This window comes from Juglans microcarpa x Juglans regia, chromosome 3D, assembly GCF_004785595.1.
Source record: "Juglans microcarpa x Juglans regia isolate MS1-56 chromosome 3D, Jm3101_v1.0, whole genome shotgun sequence".
Lineage (NCBI taxonomy): Eukaryota > Viridiplantae > Streptophyta > Magnoliopsida > Fagales > Juglandaceae > Juglans > Juglans microcarpa x Juglans regia.
In genome coordinates, this window is record NC_054598.1 from 29,025,771 (window position 1) to 29,046,185 (window position 20,415).

Here is a 20,415-nt window from a genome sequence, read left to right on the forward strand (position 1 = left end):
AGTGATGGGGTTGAAAGATATCCAATTGGAACAGACTTTAAAATATCCACCACAAACTCGGATTCTCTACACAGCTAAATATCCAAAACACCCATGACCATGCCACCTGATCCCCATAAGTACCCAAAAGATCTATCAACATAACTAAACCAGAATAAGCAAAAGCAGCAGAAGGATACATGTATAGGCTGTGAACTACTCGAGACTTCGAAAACTCCATAGCTGTTTGAAGCTTTCGATCTAGAATGGCAACTTTGCCTTCAATTACCCTGAGTCCATCATCTTCATCATCTTTACAGCCTTATTATATCTATTCCTCGCTGCCAACGTTTTCTCCAAAACATACTCTTGATCACCATCCGTGCAGGTTCAGATCCCCGAGGCAAAGATTGTCATCAAAGGCTGTACCAAGAGGCCTGAGACTCCGAAGTGCAGCCACAAAACCTGCAAGAACACCAGGTACATCTTTTCTAGTCTACATGTAATTAATAAGAATCTCCATACATTTTTCAAGACGACATGATCACTGAAATAGAGATATGTTTGTTTTGATATATGTTCGTCTGTTTGATATGTTTATCTCCTAGATTGACACTGATTTTCATTCTTTTTCTACTTCTTTCTTGGAGGGATCAGCTGAAGAAGACTGGAAGATTAAGAGGGAGTATCTGCTACAGAAAAAGGTACTGCCCCCACCTCTAGCTTTGATTCACAGAGACTGAACATAAAGTACTAATACTACAATTCTGAAACGTAAAGCAGACACATTTCCGTCAAACCACACAAACATATTGAAAGAGAATGACAATAATTTGTGCCAGACTTGCTGTCTTGAAAGGGTTTGTGGTACTTTGAATGAAATGCAAGCAAGAATCAGGAGACTAAACTCAAGGGAATTATTTGGTGATGGATTTTTGGGAATATAGATGGATATATCTGGATGTTTTTTCTATTTTTCAGGTAAGGAGTGTGGATGTAAAGGAAGCTCTACGCCTTCAGAAAGAAAACAACTTTGTGATTCTTGATGTGCGGCCTGAAGCAGAATTTAAAGAGGTAATCTGCTTACTATATGTTATCTAGATTTGCTACAGAGAAATCAAAATAAGTGGAAAACTCTAACTGCAATTGAACCTGTAATATTCATTAACAATGCATTCTTCACTTCTTATTCTTTCTATGTTAAGCTTTTATGGCCATCTGAGTAATAAATATGATGCCATGAAGTAGAGTTATTTTTCCTCTACTTAAGATAATGCTTTTCTGGGTGTAGGCTCATCCACCAGGTGCTATTAATGTGCAAATATATAGGCTTATAAAGGAATGGACAGCTTGGGACATTGCCAGACGTGCTGCATTTGCATTTTTTGGCATCTTCTCTGGTACAGAAGAGAATCCAGAGTTCATGAAAAGTATGTAACAGTTACCTAATAATGTCTTCACACTGTTACATTGATTTTTGACAATCTAGAGTTTTAGAAAGTAACATATTGTTTGAGTATGCTTCCAGCTGTAGAGTCAAAATTGGATAAAGAAGCAAAGATAATAGTAGCCTGCTCATCTGGGGGGACGATGAAACCAACCCAAAATCTCCCAGAAGGTCAACAGTCAAGGTAGGTCCAATCCTTCAGTTTATGCCAATTCTCTCTTATTTACCCACCCTCGAGACTTCATTGAACCTTACTATGGATAACTTTTGCATCTGCATTAAAATATAGTCAGAATGTTCAAAATACATTGATCCAATGGCTTATCAAAGCAGCTCAAGTAATTAAGGAAAGCATGCTTCAACAAGGATAATCCAATAAAGTTGTTAATACAATATCTCTAGGTTATAAATGAAGCTAGACGGTATTCTTTATGCTCGCCAAATTTGCATTTAGTAGAATTCTTTTGGAACATTTGTATTTCATGCCGACTGGGTATGTTATTGCATTCAGATGTAGAGACATAAGTAGTTGTATAAGGTCAGATGATACTCATCCACCAGGCAGAACATGGTGTTCAGTGTTCATCCTGGTCACTCTGTCCTGCTTGTTTATTCCTGAGTCACATAGTTGTGGTGAAAGTAAATAATGAAGGAAAATATTTTAACCATAAAGAGATTACATAAAGGTAAACCCACAAACTAATGTGGTTTGATGTGATACGTCAGATTATAAAGTTACTTTTATTATAAAGTATATCTAACAGATTCCATGAAATTACATTAGTTTGTGGATTTATTTTATATAATCTCTTTGTGTCTCCTCTCATAAATACATATTCGCCATAATTACTACTTTTCATTCTAGTCTGTCACATCCATAGGTGTGATTGGAGAGGACAGAATTTAAGATGAAGAAACCAGTTTTTCTCTCAATATTAATAAATGGGTAGTGATAGGGTAGTACCCATTTACTACTCATAGTTCATTTCAAGTTTTTTATTTTTTTATCATATTTTTTAAGTATTTTTTAAACATTCTTAGGCATTAAGAAAAAATTAAAAAAATATATAATTTTACTAATAGTCACTTTCTTAACCATTAAGTAAAATAAAAAATATAATATAAAATCAAATATAAAATATAAAATGAGTAATAAATGATTTCAAGTTTTTTATTTTTTTATCATATTTTTTAAGTATTTTTTAAACATTCTTAGGCATTAAGAAAAAATTAAAAAAATATATAATTTTACTAATAGTCACTTTCTTAACCATTAAATAAAATAAAAAATATAATAAAAAATATAAAATGAGTAATAAATGATTTCAAGTTTTTTATTTTTTTATCATGTTTTTTAAGTATTTTTTAAACATTCTTAGGCATTAAGAAAAAATTAAAAAAATATATAATTTTACTAATAGTCACTTTCTTAACCATTAAGTAAAATAAAAAATATAATATAAAATCAAATATAAAATATAAAATGAGTAATAAATGATTTCAAGTTTTTTATTTTTTTATCATATTTTTTAAGTATTTTTTAAACATTCTTAGGCATTAAGAAAAAATTAAAAAAATATATAATTTTACTAATAGTCACTTTCTTAACCATTAAGTAAAATATAAAATATAATAAAAAATATAAAATGAGTAATAAATGATTTCAAGTTTTTTTATTTTTTTATCATGTATAAAATCAAATATAAAATATAAAATAAGTAATAAATGAGTAGTAGGAGGATAGTAATCCTATCGTTTTCCTTAATAAATATGGCCCATCTCTTTCTCACAAGGTTCAATGTTTACAAAATGCTACTTCGTTCAGGTCACTGATAGCGGCCTACTTGCTTGTCCTCAACGGTTATACCCATGTCTTCCACTTAGAAGGGGGCCTTTACACATGGTTCAAAGAAGACTTGCCGACAGTTTCAGAAGAGTGAACAGCCAAATGGTGATTCCAGATTAACTAAATTTTTGTCCCCAAATGAGAATGTCAATTACTTCTCATCGTTATTGACTCTGCTTTTGTCCTAAGTTGAACTTCTCTATATGACGAACGATTGTCGTATTGGAAGGCTTTTTTTTTTTTTTTTTTTTTGTAAGTAAAGTAGGAAATTATTATAAGTGAAGACATCTCTCCTTTGGACCTAATATATGATGTTTATTATGGAACCAGAGCTTATTTCTCACTGGGATGAACCTCTGGTCCTCTACCCATCCCCAACTTGACAACGATGGATAGGCAACCTAGCTTTCTACTAAATGATGCACAGGCAACGATGTAAATAAACCACTTTGTGTAAAACACATTATAGTTATTATAAAAAAAAGGAAGTTGAAAAAAAAAACCGAGTATTTTTTATAAGGAAATACTTCAATCACAAAGTGATTTTACAAAAGCAATCTCACAAATTGACTATATGCCGAGACTTCCACATGGAAGATGAGTTGGATGTATCAATTAGCGGGCAGATTTTCTTACTAAATATAAACAACACCCAAGTTATGTTTTTTATGTTTCTTAGTTGGGAAATGATACTCTCGGAGGAATATCACCGACAAAAGTCACCGTCTTTTTTTATTTAATAGTTAAGGAAGGGTTTTTTAATGAGTTTGTAACTTTTTTTAAATGGTTAGGGGTTTAAAAAAAAAGAGTAATTTTACATAAAACCAAAAAAAAAATCAGGTTCGGTGGGTGTAGCAGCACCCTTCCCAGTTTCCCCCTCTCAGTTTAAGAGCTTTTCAAATGATCCTAATGTTAATGAAGAACTTCATTTGTTTCTCAAAACATTCGACTCAACAGTAATACATGACATGACAGTAACAAAGATCTCAGGCACAAGATCCCAATTTAAGCAATGAAATATTCACGCAACCTTACTTAAAAGAATAATAGTCACAATAATTAAGGAGGGAAGCTCAGAAAATTCAACCTCTGGCTCAAAACTATCATGGTCTTGAACATAATGTAACCCTCACTCCCCTAGAAACAGTACCGAATCTAGTAAGTTGGAACTTCAAAGTCCTAGAAATCATCACAAGAGGCTTAGTGATCCTCCAGAGATTGAATTGTTAAGTTTCTCAACATCTATTAAGCTGAAGTTGAGGCTGATTGTCCTTGTAATTGAGCAATGGATGTTGAGATAATATCACCTAAACAGGAAGATGATTTCCTACATCCTTTTAACATGTAACAAACAAACAATATTGGCCAGATGCACCAAATTCCAAACAACCTAATAAATCGTATAGAAGAAAACTATCAGGAGGAAATAGTAATCATTGCATTCCGAAGGACACAACATTCTCTTAAAATAAAATACAATACAAAAAGCAACAAAAGTAAAAACACAGAGGATGCTATATAGTTTCAAACAAAGCAGAGAGTTTTGCTACAACATGAGCCACCCAGCATGGTTCATGTTATACATAATTTGTGACAATATCGTAACAAAGCTGTCACTAGGCAAGAGTGCCACCAAGCCATTCTAGCCCTTCATAGGAAAAAAAAAAAAGAAAAGAAAAAAAAAAGAAAAGAAAGATTCTGTAACGAAATGAAACCTAAAGAAGCTTTACAAGGTGTCTATGAGACAATTAGTCTTCTCTTCCCTTCCAAACCTGTGAGATAAGTAATCAGGAAGAAGTTTCCTGAAGCCTATATATAGTGATTTCCTGCTGTTTAAAGTACCGCCGGTCCTCTTCATCGACTAGAACAAGATTCAAATAATACTTCACACTGAATTTGTTATTGATATTTCGATGCGTAGGTGTCAGTTCATAAGGGCTAAGGAACAGTCTGATTGGAATTGATTCACCTGTAAAATCAAGCACATGATGATCAGCCATTCCAGTTATGGGCAATCAAATAACATAACTGTCATTTGAAAATTCAGAACCTTAAGAAATTTATCTTATAAATGCAATTACCTTTGACGTGATTATCCCAATAACTGAACAGATTCAGTCAGTTTCATGTCATTAAACGCGTGTTTGTTTATTTTAGGCCTATATAAAGAATCGGACTCTGGTTTGTCTTAAGTCAAATTCTCCTAGTGCTTTTCAATTGAACATCACTCCATGTGATTCCTAAAACGATCAAACTGGTCCTGTTAAAGTTCCATTCATAAACATTTAGCTATGCTAAATAGTACCAGCTAGTAGTTGGAAGGTAGAAAGCAAACTACTGACATAATATCACTAAAGCCGCCTTAACTGAATAAGTGAACTATACTTTAAAAAAAAAAAAATGAATTATTGAACATAAACAATATGGTTTTCTACTATAATGATTTGATAAGAGGAGGAAAAGAGGTCTTTATAACCAGAACAATGTAGAGCCAACGAAATAAACAAGAACACCAATGAAAGTACTACACCACTGCCTCCATACTAGAAAAAAACTGGAGCTGCGTCCCAGTTGTAGACTTCCTTCGTTCCTATGACCCTTGTTGATTTTGAAATTTGACTGGCCATCCCTTTTCTATGAGTTGCTTTCATGAACGGAAAATGAACTTTGCTCCTCTATGCACTAGGCGCACCCATGGATGGTGGGAAAGGAAAAGGATTCATCCTTTGCAGCATTTCAAAGTGACATTCTACCTGGTCATTAAATCAGATCTCTACTTTGGTAGAATAAGGAGTTTACTATGGTCAGTGCAGTGAGATTTTGAGGAACTAATCGTGCCTTTACACGTGCACCTAGAGACAAGACTGCTGAGCCCACTCTAGCTCAGCAACACCACCCATGGCGCGAGCCACCTGAGAAGTAAGCTATTACATTGATGAGCTGGATCTATAGGGAGCCAAAGAGCAACGCAGTAGATAAGATAGAATAAGGCGTTAGGCCCCTAATAGAGTAGGGGAGACATTTAGGAAATAAACTTGAAACGTAGAGCCCAAGGGGGAAAGAAGAAGTTAGTGGTCATGGCACCCTAGTTGATGACATTCCTCTCTGCAACTGGCACTTGAGGAACCATGGGGCACTCCATGCGGATCATGTCTTAGGGATGAGATGCCAGCATAAGGAAATTCTGGGACCTCCTGTGGGAATGATTGGATTGGAAGATCCAAGACTAAAAATAGTGGTATTTGCTAGCGACAACATAATGGAGGCAGTCAATCAAAATATAGATTGATCCAAAATCTGATTCATATCCATTATCCGCCACGAGATGATACTGTGAGGGCTACCATATGGAGGCCTAAGGTGGTAGGACACCTTGCCCCTTTTTTGTACTTTTTGCTTTTTCATAGTTTAATATTTTTCCTTTACTCATCTCTTTTGGTTTTTATTTTGATAAGTAAAAGTAAAGTTTTATTGATATAAGAAAAATCACCCAAGTACACCGGTAGTATACATTGAACATGCCTAATTACATCTAAGCACTAGTGAGAGATACAAACAAATCATGAAGGTTGTCCGTATTACAAATAATGGCCGAAGCCCAGGAGAGTAAAGTATTGTAAAAAAATCGCTTCAGCTCCTCCAAAGAATACTCCATGTCTTCAAAGCACCTCTTGTTTCTCTCCAAAGAATTCATCTCTTTTTGGTTTTAAGTTTTATTTTCTTACTTTTTGAAGTTTTTATCTTATTGTTTTCATGTTTTCAGGGATTTTTGAAGTTTTTATCATTTTCTGGTTTTTTTAAGTTTTTCATTCTTTATTTTTATTTTTTACCATCTTTTTAAACATTTTTTAAAGTTTTTTAATTTTTCTGACACATGACATGCCACATTTCTTGATAGGTAATCAAAAAGTTTTATTAATAGGAGTAGGCAAAGCCCAAGAACACAGGGAGTATATATGAGAATTACCTAATTAGAGTTTACAATAGAAAGGAGAAAATCATGGACATCTAGCCCATTACAAACAATGGCCCCACCCATAAGGACAATGATTTAAAAAAGAAAACTTTAAGTCCATCCATTGTTCTCTCGCAATCTTCAAATCTCCTATCATTTCTCTCCCGCCAAATACACCAACACATACATATAGAAACCTATAACGCCCTAATGGAAGGCCCAAACCACATGATCTATACTTCAAAATGACTAGTCAATGATACAATTGAAGCCTCATTGGAACCTCATAAAGAGCAAGAACCTCTCCTTCCCAATCAATGTGGGTCTCATACACCATCTACCCTTATTCTTATCATATGGGATATCACAGAACCATTCTCCAAATTGCTGCCACTTGTGAGTTACCTCGAAAGCCTCTCCAACTTGCAAAAAAATTCACTAGTCTAAGAGGCATAACCCATGACAATCCAATTCTCACGACAAAATCATCCCACATAGTCTTGGCCACCTCGTAGTGTAAAAGCAAATGATTTACTGATTCACCATTTTCCTTACACATACAACACTAGTCCAACACTATGACCCAGCATTTCCTTAAGTTATCTGTTGTGAGGATCTTGTCTAATGATGTTGTCCATACAAAAAAAAAAAAAAAAAAAAAACAGCTTTTGAAGGAGCTTTCGTCTGTCATATACTCTTCCATGAGAACATAGTCATTCCAGGGCTCATTAGAACTTGGTAAAACGATCTAACAGTGAATTTACCTTTTTTGGAGGAGCTCCAGTTCATCTTATCTATGGCAAACTCTACCATGCTTACAAAATACAATGCCATATAGAACTCTATGATAGTCTCCAACTCCCAATCTTGGGTTGCTCTAATGAAATCCACATCCATTGAGGGGAGCCACCAAAAAAGACCAAGAGATCACTATCGCTACATCCTTTTCTCGTGTGAGTTCAAAAATGGCAAGGAAGGTGTCTCGGAGGCTTCATTCACCACACCATTTGTCATACCAAAATCTGATACGAGAGCCATCACCCACCACAATATGTTCATGTCTTCGAAAGATCTCCCAATGTCTCCTAATGTATTTCCACAAACTCACCCCATATGGGTTGTGTACATCATTTGAGCACCATGCTCCCAAGCCTCTCCAAGCTATGAATCTATAACGGATTTCCATAGAGTCCCCCTTTCGTATAGGGATGACAATATGTGACACGACCCCTGCACTCAATGTAGACACCACATGAAATTAGTGGGTTTGGGTTTGGGTTTGATATTAAAGGGTTCGGATCAAAACGGGTTAACTTGTTAAGACACACTTTATAAATGGGTCAATAACGGTCAACCTGCTTAACCCAAAATCAACATGTTTTGAGTCGTTTAGATTTTATTTTAAAAATTATAATTTTATTATTATTGAGTTGTAATATTGGTATTCCTCGATATGCTTATATTTTTATTGTTGGGTTTGTAATTCTGGACCTATACTCATATTTATTATTATAAAGTAATATTAATTTTATTATATGTTAAAATTTGAAAAACATTGATATTTTTTGTTATTAAGTAGTCTTATTTTGTTTAAGATATTGTGGCTACTAATAAATATAGATTTTATCTTTTATGTGAAATTATCTTAATCAGGTCAAATGGGTTATGTGTACTAGATCAACCTATTTACATAAAACATTTATAAATGAGTCTTGTTGTGTTGACCTATTTCTAATTAATTATTAAACGGTTCAAAACGGTTGACACGACAAGACCCGCTATCTTAATGGATCGATTTAGGGTTTGAAAGTTTGACACGTTTAGCTTAACGGATCAGGTTCGGGTTAACTTATATAGTAGAGTTTCATGACTTGACACAATATGAACACGACCCAAAAACACGAATTACCACCCTTACTTTCCTGTTGGTACCTCCACAACCATTTGCCCAACAATGCTTGGTTGAATTTCATCAAGTTATGAATCCCCAATCCACCCGTAGAAATTGGAGAACATACAATTGACCAATTAACCAAATAAAATTTGAACTCTTCTCCCAACCCACTCCACAAGAAGTCTCATTGTAGTTTCTCAATACGGTTGGCAACCTTTGTGGGGAGCGGGAGCAAGGATAAAAAATAGGTGGGAAAGTTAGAAGGAGTACTTTTAATCAAAGTGAGCCTACCACCTTTAGACAAATACAACCTCTTCCAAGAAGACAATCTACGCTCCACCTTTTTCCACCACGTCATTCCAAATCCTCTCTGATTTAAAGAAAGCACCCAATGGTAAGCCAAGATACTTTAGGGGTAGAGATGATACCTTACATCCCAAGAGAGAGGCTAAATTCTCAGCTTCAGGGACAGCCCCCACGGGCACCAATTCAGACTTTGAGAGATTAACTCTCAAACCCGAGACAGCTTCAAAATAAAATAGAGCCCTCAAAGATTGGATATGCCCGAGATTTGCTCCACAGAAGATGAGAGTATCATTACCAAAAAGCAAGTGAGAAATATCAATGGAGCCATAATCATCATTCCTGACCAAGAAACCATAGAGAAAACCACATTCAACAAGGCCAACAATCATCTTCTTCTTTTTTTTTTTTTTTTTTTGTTTTGATCGGTAAACAAAATTTTATTGATCAAAAGAAGGCAAAAAACCTAAGTATACGGGACATATACAAGAGCAACGCCTGTGCGTGCTAGTTTATAGATACAAGGAATTCATGAAAAGACATGCCATGGAAATCAATTACAATCGACCAATGAAGCAAAGTATTGAAAAACAAATTTCTAAGCTCTTCCGTCGATTGCTCTTGATCTTCAAAGCTTCATGCATTCCTCTCCCTCCAAATGCACCACCATAGACATATAGGTATCATTTTCCATATGGATGCAATTTGAGGGTTGCCCCGAATACCTCTCCACGAGGCTAGAAAGTCACATACCCTTTCCGGCATCACCCAAGCAAAACTCAATCCAGCAAAAACTTCGTTCTACAAGATCCTGGCAATCTCACAATGTAGTAAGAGATGGTCAGTAGACTCGCCCCTCTTCTTGCACATATAACACCAGTCCATAACTATGATTCCACGTTTCCTCAAGTTGTCTATAGTAAGAATCTTCCCCAAAGAAATTGTCCAAACAAAAAAGGCTGCCTTTAGAGGTGCCTTTGTCCTCCATATGCCCACAATCATCTTACAGAAAGCTTCCATGACGAATAAAAAAAGTAAAGGAGAAAGTGGATCCTCCTGTCTCAAACCACGGGAGGAGTCAAAGAAACCCACCGGTAAACCATTCACCAAGATAGAGAATCAAACTGTAGAGATGCAAAACTCTACCACATTTCTGTCATTTCCCTCCAAAGCCACATCTTTCAAGTAAATAAAGTAGGAACTTCCAGTTGATGTGATCACGGGCTTTATCATGTCTAATTTGCAAAGTAGCCCAGATTCTCTAGATATGAGTCGTCCATCCAAAACTTCATTTGCAATTAAGACCAAATCTAGGATTTGTCTACCTTTGAAAAATGCGTTTTGAGCTTCAAAATTAACTTTTCCATCACCATACTCGATCGATTCGCTAATACTTTAGAAAGAATCTTGTAAACCCCGTTCACAAGGCTAATGGGGCGATAGTCTTTAGCATCCACAGACCCCATCTTTTTGGGAATGAGTGCTAAGAAATTAGCATTCAGACTTTTTTCAAATCTGGCATTAGTATGAAAATCTTGAAAGACCCAAATAAGGTCACCCTTGATCACTTTCCAACAAGCTTGGACGAAACCCATGGTAAAACCATCAAGGCCACATGGCATGTTGCATTAACATTGTTAACCATTTAGCATTGAAATTTTAAAGGTAGGACCAATTTGAAAAATCTTAATACCACAAGGAGAGAAAATTTCAATTGAAAAACACAGAGCAAATTGGCTTTAAGGCAAACCATAGGGATAAATTTTGTATTTAACCCCTTGTTTTCTTTACTTCTTTATAGGGAAAACAAGTGTTTTGGTTATTGTATGTATAAGCATAGTTGTTCTCTTTGTTGCTGTGACCATCTCCCATCTCTTTGTTGGTGTTATATTGGTAGGAATAAGAAGAAAAGCAGAAGAATAAGTCTTAGCATACCTCTAACAGGAGCACCATCCATCAACTCAAATTTAGCAAGTGTCTCTGTCTCAACATGGGTATTGGCACCTGATCCTGTTGATTCTCGTCTCCTAATCTCCAGATCCATATTTTTAATCTTGATTCTTACAAGAAGAAAATATATCTTGCCAATTATAACATCTTTCAGGTGATACCTGCATATTGTAACACCGACAAGCAATGAAAAAGATGCTCCCCTTCAATTTATGCTAAATTAAAAAATTAAATTTAATCTGTACTCCTGAATAGTTAACCTACAAAACAATGAATTGCTGACTAGACTAGCAACTGTGTACAGATGGAACCACCCTATATGCCAGGTTTAACTATAGTCATGGTCGGGCAATCTTCAATACCAACTGCAAAATCCCAGTTATACTACATGTTTGACATACTTGCTTTTGTTATACTCAAACTCAATGTGTAGGCAATCTTCAATTCCAACTTCCATCTGCATACAACGTGAAAATTATGAGAATCCCCACTCTCGTTAATTTGCTGCACATTGGATTATACAAATGCAACAGAACCTCTAAAAATATACAATCAAAAGCAAGGATTTTCGCTCCATTGATAGCGCATATTCAATACACTGTTTGTTTTAAAAATCATCTTTATGTGTGATAATCACTGAAAAGCATTAAGTATGGTCCTTTCAAAGGCAAGCCAAGACAGCAGCAAACAGACAAAAGGTTTACCAAATAAATCATATATTACAGCACTCACCTTGATGCTATTGTTAATGGATGGTGGTGAGGAATAATTTTGAACCTGATGCCAAAATAAAGACATCAATATAAACCAGGAATGAGATACCACAATAGTTCTAATATAAATAGCACTGTAGAAAAAATTATACGGTAACTTTTGTAACATTAGTGACAGCTTTTAAATCTACACCGAAACAATAAAAATTGTGAATGGCAACCACTCTGCAAAAGTATTTTTTGAAAGCAACTAATGCACAACCAAGAGTCAGAAATTTTTATTTTTGGTGAGAGGATACATAAGAGCTTCCCCTCTCAAGTCATTAATCCATACATAAAAATTATTTTTTAACACGAGATATACAAAGTAATCACTAGGTAGAACTTCAGGAAGTACTTTTGCAGCATAAGGTATTGCATATTTATAAGTCCCAAACAAACTAATCACCAATCACTAATATACATAGAGAAGGAGAGGGAGAGAAGGAGATGCTACCACAAAATCCTGGTATTCCATAATGCTGCCAGCATAACCACGACTGATTGTGACTTTCAAGACATACCTGCAAAGGGAGATCCAAAAAATTATAATTTTTCACTTGTCAATATATATATATATGTGTATATATATATATATATATATATATATATATACACGTATGTGTATGTATATGTATATATAACCAAAGAGCAATGTACAGTAGAACGCTACCACTCAAGTTTTTTGATTGGTGGGTAATCAAGAAATTTTATTCATAGGAAGCAAGCTAACACTCACTTAATCATATCCTTTAACAAAATAAAGATTAGAAAAGGATTATAAAAAAAGGTAATTAAATTTGAGACTGCCAAAGGTACTGAAATGATAATCACCAAAATTTGTCCTTTGAAAAAGAAGCAACTAAAAATAAAATATATTTCAATAAGGCTGTGACCTTCAATTAACATGTTCGCAACATTAACATCATCATTACCATAAGACACTACTCGTGATAAATAACATGGCAACTTGCAGTTGGCAAACTAATATGATTTATTATTAACATTACCTGTGAAATCAGATGTTTCTTTTTCCACATCTTATTTCTATGGCTTCTGCTATTGTATTTAATGAGGCTAGCTTTAATGATTTTCTTGCATCTATTTCTAGCTCCTAACCTATAACTAGGTGTTCTCTTTTGTATATTTCCAGTGTACTTGGGCCACACCTACTTACTTGTATCAATAAAATTTCATTTTACTTATAAGAAAAATGATCTGAGAAGATATTAAAAATTCTCTCCTTATGCAGCAAAAAATTAAAGAAGCAATAAAATGTTAAATATCAGAACATTTCCCTAAGCAAGCAGCTGTACACAATACCTAAAGAGGGCTGAGAAACTAAAATCAGAAAATGTTGCATCACCCAGTTGCTAAGATATATTGAACTTCAATTGCAGGAGTACGAGAAGAAAACAGGTTTAAAAAATGTTTAATCACAGCCTATCCAAAAAGATATCATTTGTTCTGTCAATAAACGATTGAACACACAAGTAAAAGGATGTTGCAACATTTGATTAGCTCATAAGAAAGGGATGGGGGGAGGGCGTCCTAGCCTAATGCATTATTCACCAATCATAAAGTAGGTGACCACAGTTAGGAGCATGGGCAGAATATCCACGAGCACTTACCATTTTACTCAACATCTCTGGGAACAAGGATCATCTTTATAGCAATGAAAAGTGGTCAATGTTAAATACCACAAAGGATATACCAACAGAAAGTATGAATACACAGTCAGCATTGAAAGCTTACAATATGATTAATAGCTCACCTAAGCCTCACATGCACCCCATTGTATGACTCATATGGCATTTCAACGGTGGAAAATTCAAATGGATATGTTTTCTTCTCATATATTTCTCCAGGAACATCCAGTTCACGAACTACAAACAATAGCAGTAAAAAATCCCTCATCAAATTGATTTGTTTGCACATTTTTTAAATCTTGGCATAATAACTGAAGGCATAAATCAAATCGCAAGGGGTAAAAAATTACGTGCTTTTTTTTTTTTGTTGGGGGGGGGGGGGGGGGGGGGGGGGGGGGGGGGGGGGGGGGGGGGATTTATAATTAGAAACAAGTAATAAATGAGAAGTCAATATTGAAATCCAATAGTCAAAGCTAATGAAAGAGGAGCAAGTATATTTACCAAGGGAAGTAAAGTCATAGAAGTTGCCTTTATCAAAGTACATCTCTGCAATCAAATATAGTATCATTAAAGATTCATCTTAGCAATAAGGAAAAAGATACTAAAAAGGACCCAGAAGAACAATATGACAGTTAAGACTGAAATATGAACAAGTTTGTAAAGTAGATGCTTCCTTTACTGCCCATGACCAGAATTTATCAAATTCTAAACCAACCGTACTACCACATCATATTTACTAAAACAAATGGTATCAGCTCTTGAGATCATGGATAAGTTTCCATTCCAAACATTTTTTTTTTTTTTTATGTCAGGGAACCTCTCCAAGGCAGGGCCCTTCGGACCCACTCCTGTAGAGTAAACCCCAGTCCTGTGCACTTCACCCTCGGAAGTTTCCCTACACGGAACTGGTTAAATAGCTGGCTTTTCACTAAGGGTTGTGGCCCCTAGAGATTGTTTGCATCCAAGGGGATTTGAACCTTGGACCTGGGGGGAGCATTCAACTTTGACTAAATGAGGTTCTGAGTCCCATTGTTTGAAAGCATGGAGATATAAGCCATGAGCAATTTAAAACTAAAAAACTTAAAAAGAAAAATAAACAATAAAATAAAATAAAAACGAAAGAAAGAAAAAGGAGGTGTAAGCACAGGGTAAATCTGCACCAATACAGTTCTTTTAAGAAAAGATGAAGCCAAACAGGGGTAATTGGTCACTCTAAAACGGCATTTTACATTCTTTATATTTTAAAAAAAACTCATGTTACCAGGAAATTAAACAGCGTTCTAATAGCCAGTACTCTATCAGGCCAAAATATACTAGCAAGCGTCATTCAAAGGAAAGAACATACGAAATTGTGGGTTGTCATGCATATACAACCCTCACCAGTAATATACATTGGAAATGTCAAGGGAGTTTCATGACAGTTTTTCTTTGTTCTTTTTCTTTTTCTTTTTCTTTTTTAAACTAGCAAATGCACTGTATCGAAATCTTCAAAGTCCCATGCCTTACAATGACACATGCATTACTCAATTGCTTCTAAGATTTATTATTTCAAGTGATTCTATTCATGACTTCCCAAATACTACTCATTCATTTCCTCCTCTTTTTTCGAATGTCCAATAAATTCATCTAAAGCATCACCTATTATCACCATGAAGGCATAATAATCAAGTTTAATATTATGTCCTACAACTAGACCAGATCCATGGCCAATCAGATTGGTTTTGTGCCCATCTGCTTTAAGATTAGCCAAGAATGAACAATTGCTCTTTTCTTTTGTGATAAGTAAAATAAAACTTTGTTGAAACAAGTTGCCCAAGTATGCAGGGTGTATACAAAAGATAACACCTATTAATAGTTAGGAGCTAGAAAGAATAAACAATTGCTCTTATAGAGAGGAATTTCTAATAGAACGCTAAGAATAAAAGCAATGGAAGAATGATCAGATTATTATAATTTTTTTTCACCAGAAATTCTCTTAAATTAACATGCAAATTAGTCCACCTAGAAGATAAAAGGCCAAAAATTACATAAGCAGGCATGTGTGCTATTATTCTATCACGGGCCAACTGACATTTATAAGATGCCTGAACAAAAACTGCCTGACTTCAATTCAAAATTTAAGAAATAAAAGTTAGGACAGCTAATGCATTCCACCGGGTCTTGTCCTTGCACTATCTCCCTTCAATCTTAGTGAAATGCATTTCTCATTTCTCATGAAATGCATTTCTCATTTGTTATTTGCAGATGATACGCTTATATTCTGTGAGGCAGAACAAAACCAATTGCGGGCACTAAGGGCACTCCTACTTTGCTTTGAAGCGGCATCGGGTTTGAAAGTGAACCTTGAAAAATCAGAATTGGTGCCAGTTGGTAATGTCCGTAATATCAAACAACTGGTTAACACTTTAGGATGCAAGGTGTCTACCCTACTTATGAATTACCTGGGTTTACTGTTGGGGGCTGCCTCAAGGACTGTAACAATATGGGATACAGTGATTGAGAAGATCGAACATAGATTGGCTAGTTGGAAGAGACTGTATTTGTCGGGGGCAGGATCACTTTAATCAAAAGTACTCTCTCTAATCTACCAACATATTTTTTATCTTTATTCCCAATTCCAGCAAGTGTAGCGATCCGGATTGAGAAACCGTACAAGGACTTCCTTTGGAGTGGCATGGGGGACGACTTTAAATTCCAGCTAGTCAAATGGGCTAAGGTATGTTCCCCACTTCCCTTGGGAGGGTTGGGTATTAGAAATTTAAAGATTTTCAATAAGGCATTACATGGAAAATGGTTGTGGCGATATAACATAGAACTGGAAGCTCTATGAAGTTAGTGATTGATTATAAAGTGTGTGTTTGTGGGGGAGGGGGGGGGGGGGGGGGGGGGGGGGGGGGGGGTTAGGGGGCGCTAGTGTAATAGAGAGGTAAATGGGCCTCACGGAGTGGGGATTTGGAAGCATATTAGTCGGGGATGGGAGATGTTCTCTTGTCACACTAGACTTGTGTTGGGAGATGGTTCTAGAATAAAATTCTGGAGCGACATATGTTGTGGAAATAATACACTAAAAGATTTATTCCCTTCCCCTCAGTATTCAGGATCGCATGTGAGAAAGAAGCTTTAGTGGCCGATTATATGGTGATAGCTAGGGATCAAATACAGTGGAACATCATCTTTAGCAGGGCGGCTCAAGACTGGGAAGTTGGTAGTTTTGAGGAGTTCTTTTGACTTCTGAATTCTATGAGACCGAGCATCCAAGGAAATGATAAGTTGTGGTGGGTACCGGCAAGTAAAGACACATTCTCAGTTCAATCATTCTATAAGTCTCCCACACAGGTGCAAAACACTTAGTTTCCATCGAAGAGGATATGGCGTAATAAGGTGCCACCCAAAGCGACTTTCTTTGCATAGCTTCACTGGGAAAGATCTTGAGAACATTTGCGAAGACGTGGGGTGATCATAACAGACCGGTGCTACATGTGCAAGAAAAGCGGTGAAACTGTGGATCATCTTCTACCACACTACCACACTGTGATGTTGCTAGAGCGTTATGGGTTGAGGTGTTCAGCAGATTAGAGTTAGCATGGGTTATGCCTGCCACAGTGGAGGTGCTCTTGGCTTGTTGGAAAAATCTTGGAGGTATTCCACAAACCAAAGCCGTGTGGAAGATGGTTCCTATTCGTATTCTATGGTGCTTATGGAAGGAGCAATCATTTGAGGATCTTAGATCTATTTTTGTTAGAACATTATTCCTATGGACCATAGCTATAGATTTTAATGGTTTAGACCTGCATGATTTTCTTGTTTCCTTCTCTTCATCCTAGATAGGTGTTTCCTCTTATATACCATCTTGTGTACTTGGGCTATGCCTATTCTATTAATACAATCGTTTACTTATAAAAAAATAAAATAATAATAATAATAATAATAATAATAATAATAATAAAACAGTTATCTGCTCTGCTGTTGGCTACCCAGCCAAACAAGTTTTAGATAACAAACAGATTGTATACCACAAAAGAATCCTCAAAAAGAAAAAACAAATTACAAGCATTCAAAATAGCTGTGGTAGTTAAAGATTCAGATCTACCCTTGTTAATAATCCTTTGGTCGTTGTACTTCAAAAATTTCAAGTATTTGGTACAAGTAAAAACTCCATAAATAACAAGGGTGAAAAGAAAAATGTTCTCCTATGAATTGCTTACAATCTCTCTCAACATATGAGTGACAGTGCACCGCGTTGAAACATTCAAGCAAAAACCATACCTATCTGACCAAGGAGCTCAACTTTCACACCATTATGATCGACTTTCTTCCCTTGAAATGGTTCTATAGAAATCTGAAATAAGACAACAAGATCCGTTAATAAATGCCTTGAAAAAGATTAAAAAAAAAGTGCTTCAAGTAATGCTTTTAAAGATATTAAGATTTTATTTTGCAATATAATACAAGACATTCAGAAATATTCTATCAATCAAATACCTTCCCAGCAATGTTTTCTTGACTTTGGAAAAGGGGCACCATGACTGTGTGACCATTTTCCTTCTTTAGCGGGACCTAAGTGAGCAAATAAAAAGGAAAAAAAGCATATTGTAAGACCATGAGTCCAACACTTTCGAAAATTTTCAATTTCAGTATAAATTAAATTGTGGATGAGAGTATTCACATTGGACATTAAGTCCCCCACCCCAAAAAAAAACAAAAAACAAAAAACGAGTTATAGGCCCCAGTTCAGCCGCCGTTACCCAACATTTTCCGTAAACAATACTCCCTGTAAGTTCTTCAACAGCCGTCATCAGCAGTCAAAGGAATTATATTTACATCATATACTATAATATACAGTGTTATTAAGTTCTTCAAAACCAAGAAATTCACTTTTACCCAATATTTTTCACATCCTTAAATGAAGTCAAACACATCTAGTACTTAAAAAAAAACTGCACACAATGAAAATTGATAATGAACCTGCTTGCGTATTTTTCCATCGGAAAATGTTATTGAAATGTTGCAGGCTGGCTTGAAAGCTCCAATTAGGTAATTCTGGGATAAACAAAATTGTCAAAACACTTGTTTTGTTCACTTCAGCCCAACATTGCATCAGAACGAACACCAGATTTAATCATTGGATTTATCTTAAGCTAGTCATGCAAACTCACCATGCTGATGGCAACAATTCCAAAACTCTACAGCTTTACTCTATGCACCTGCAAAATTCTTTGTCAAATTTAGCTGAAGAAAACAGCATTCTACCATAGCTAACCATGCATAATTACCAAGTTCCAAGTTAAAATTCCTCAAAAAAGCAAGCCTCTTTCTAAAATAGAAAGTCACACAGCAAGATATACATACTTTAAGCTCAAAATCAATGCATGTCTATCATATGCATCTGTGACCACAGCATGTGAGTTCCAATTTCAGAAATAAGTTGAAGAATCCAAATTAAGCTGAAAATGCCGAAAGCCGCAATAGTTACTGTGCTTAATGTGCTTAATCACCGAAAGCACCCTAGGTAGGAGAATCCAAACCCTGCATCTCCTGCATATGGAGCAATGGCGTGTGTGTGTGCATGTGAACCGCATGTTTCTGTCAATGAGTTTTCAAAATCACCCTGCATATCAAGCTCAGATTATTCAATGCGCAGAATCCCCAAGTCAAGTTAACATAACAGGCTATGAATCACATGCGTTTGTGTCTCTTAGTACACCTAGAACTAGATGTATAGTCAGTCATTCAGGTAGCAGAGGATAATACGAAATTAGGATCAAATTAAAGTCCAAAAACGAATCGAGATTAGGATCTATTCCCGATTCGATAGTAGGTAAGTCGGATTCAGCGTGTAGATTAAGAAATCGGTTAGGTACCTTAAGAGTTGGGCGCGAAGAAATCACCGAAGAGACGGGACAGGAGCTAACCCAAAACTGGGAAATCAGGAATTGGAGCTGTAGAGAGAGAGACGGTCGGGAGGGATGTGAGTTTGACAGTTGAGGAAATGGGGACGAAGAGCACTAGGGACTTGTCCCTAAACGACTTTAAGGAAGGAAGGTGCTTCTCACGTGAGAAGCACGGGGACAAAACGAGAATTTCAAAGGCTGCAACCATTATTTCCAGGCCCGGCTTTATGTTTCGATAAGCAAAAGGAGGCCCAACTAATCTATGCATATCACCTCCATCTTTTTACTATTTCGGAAAGAGTTATTCTACTCAGTAATATCATATATGTGGCTATTTATTTTTTATCTTTTTTATTTTTTTCCTTAATAGGTGTGTATATATATATATATATATGACTGCTGAATAGAATATTTCTTTCAAAAGAATTCTTCTACTCGGTAGTTTTATACCATACATCTAAGGGCTCGTTTGTTTTTAGAGATGAGTTGAAATGAGATGAGATTAAAGTTAAAAAGTTGAATAAAATATTTTTAGAATATATTTTTGAATATTATTTTTCTTTTGAGATTTGAAAAAGTTGAATTGTTTATTTTATTTTGTGTAGGGATTTGAAAAAATTGTAATGATGAAGTGAGATGAGATGAGATGTTTCCTGAAAACAAATGAGGCCGTCTTTAATTTTTTTTTTTTTTTAGAGCTTTGATATTCATAAGCCTCACACATCACACATCATAATTTCTTTTATTTT

General features: G+C 35.6%; 2 protein-coding genes and 1 long non-coding RNA gene across 5 annotated transcripts; 1 reads left to right on the forward strand and 2 right to left on the reverse strand.

Moving 5' to 3' along the window:
* The first annotated feature begins 48 nt into the window (after positions 1-48).
* Positions 49-3,555, forward strand: LOC121253973 (rhodanese-like domain-containing protein 14, chloroplastic). 2 transcript variants are annotated; one of them, XM_041153926.1, is made up of 7 exons: positions 83-459; positions 637-683; positions 961-1,053; positions 1,271-1,409; positions 1,508-1,610; positions 2,308-2,368; positions 3,195-3,326. In XM_041153926.1, the coding sequence occupies exons 1-6, from the start codon at positions 246-248 to the stop codon at positions 2,336-2,338; spliced, it is 627 nt and encodes a 208-aa protein (XP_041009860.1). In that variant the 5' UTR covers positions 83-245; the 3' UTR covers positions 2,339-2,368; positions 3,195-3,326. The 2 variants fall into 2 exon arrangements, with proteins under 2 accessions (XP_041009859.1, XP_041009860.1); XM_041153925.1 differs by lacking the exon at positions 2,308-2,368 and having other exon boundaries at positions 49-459; positions 3,252-3,555.
* Positions 3,556-4,691: 1,136 nt separating this feature from the next.
* Positions 4,692-19,838, reverse strand: LOC121253972 (vacuolar protein sorting-associated protein 26A-like). 2 transcript variants are annotated; one of them, XM_041153924.1, is made up of 12 exons: positions 19,637-19,838; positions 18,932-18,989; positions 18,741-18,815; positions 18,258-18,332; positions 18,042-18,114; positions 14,277-14,321; positions 13,901-14,012; positions 12,584-12,650; positions 12,107-12,151; positions 11,776-11,831; positions 11,360-11,535; positions 4,692-5,241 (listed from the first exon to the last, which is right to left on the reverse strand). In XM_041153924.1, exons 2-12 carry the CDS (start codon positions 18,932-18,934, stop codon positions 5,060-5,062), a joined length of 909 nt encoding a protein of 302 aa, XP_041009858.1. In that variant the 5' UTR covers positions 18,935-18,989; positions 19,637-19,838; the 3' UTR covers positions 4,692-5,059. The 2 variants fall into 2 exon arrangements, with proteins under 2 accessions (XP_041009858.1, XP_041009857.1); XM_041153923.1 differs by having other exon boundaries at positions 18,932-18,979; positions 19,637-19,837.
* LOC121253974 lies at positions 7,167-8,417 on the reverse strand. Its single transcript, XR_005938542.1, has 2 exons — positions 7,601-8,417; positions 7,167-7,424 (listed from the first exon to the last, which is right to left on the reverse strand). It is a non-coding gene; the product is annotated as an uncharacterized LOC121253974 (long non-coding RNA).
* Positions 19,839-20,415: the final 577 nt, after the last annotated feature.

Coding starts and splice junctions, on each gene's coding strand:
- LOC121253973 (XM_041153925.1), top strand. CDS start 246: ATGGCAACTTTGCCTTCAATTACCCTGAGTCCATCATCTTCATCATCT. Junction 684..960: donor AGTATCTGCTACAGAAAAAG/GTACTGCCCCCA, acceptor TCTATTTTTCAG/GTAAGGAGTGTGGATGTAAA. Junction 1,611..3,251: donor CCAGAAGGTCAACAGTCAAG/GTAGGTCCAATC, acceptor TACTTCGTTCAG/GTCACTGATAGCGGCCTACT.
- LOC121253972 (XM_041153924.1), bottom strand. Junction 18,333..18,740: donor ATGGAAAAATACGCAAGCAG/GTTCATTATCAA, acceptor TTGCTCACTTAG/GTCCCGCTAAAGAAGGAAAA. Junction 5,242..11,359: donor GGATGGTGCTCCTGTTAGAG/GTATGCTAAGAC, acceptor TTGATTTTACAG/GTGAATCAATTCCAATCAGA.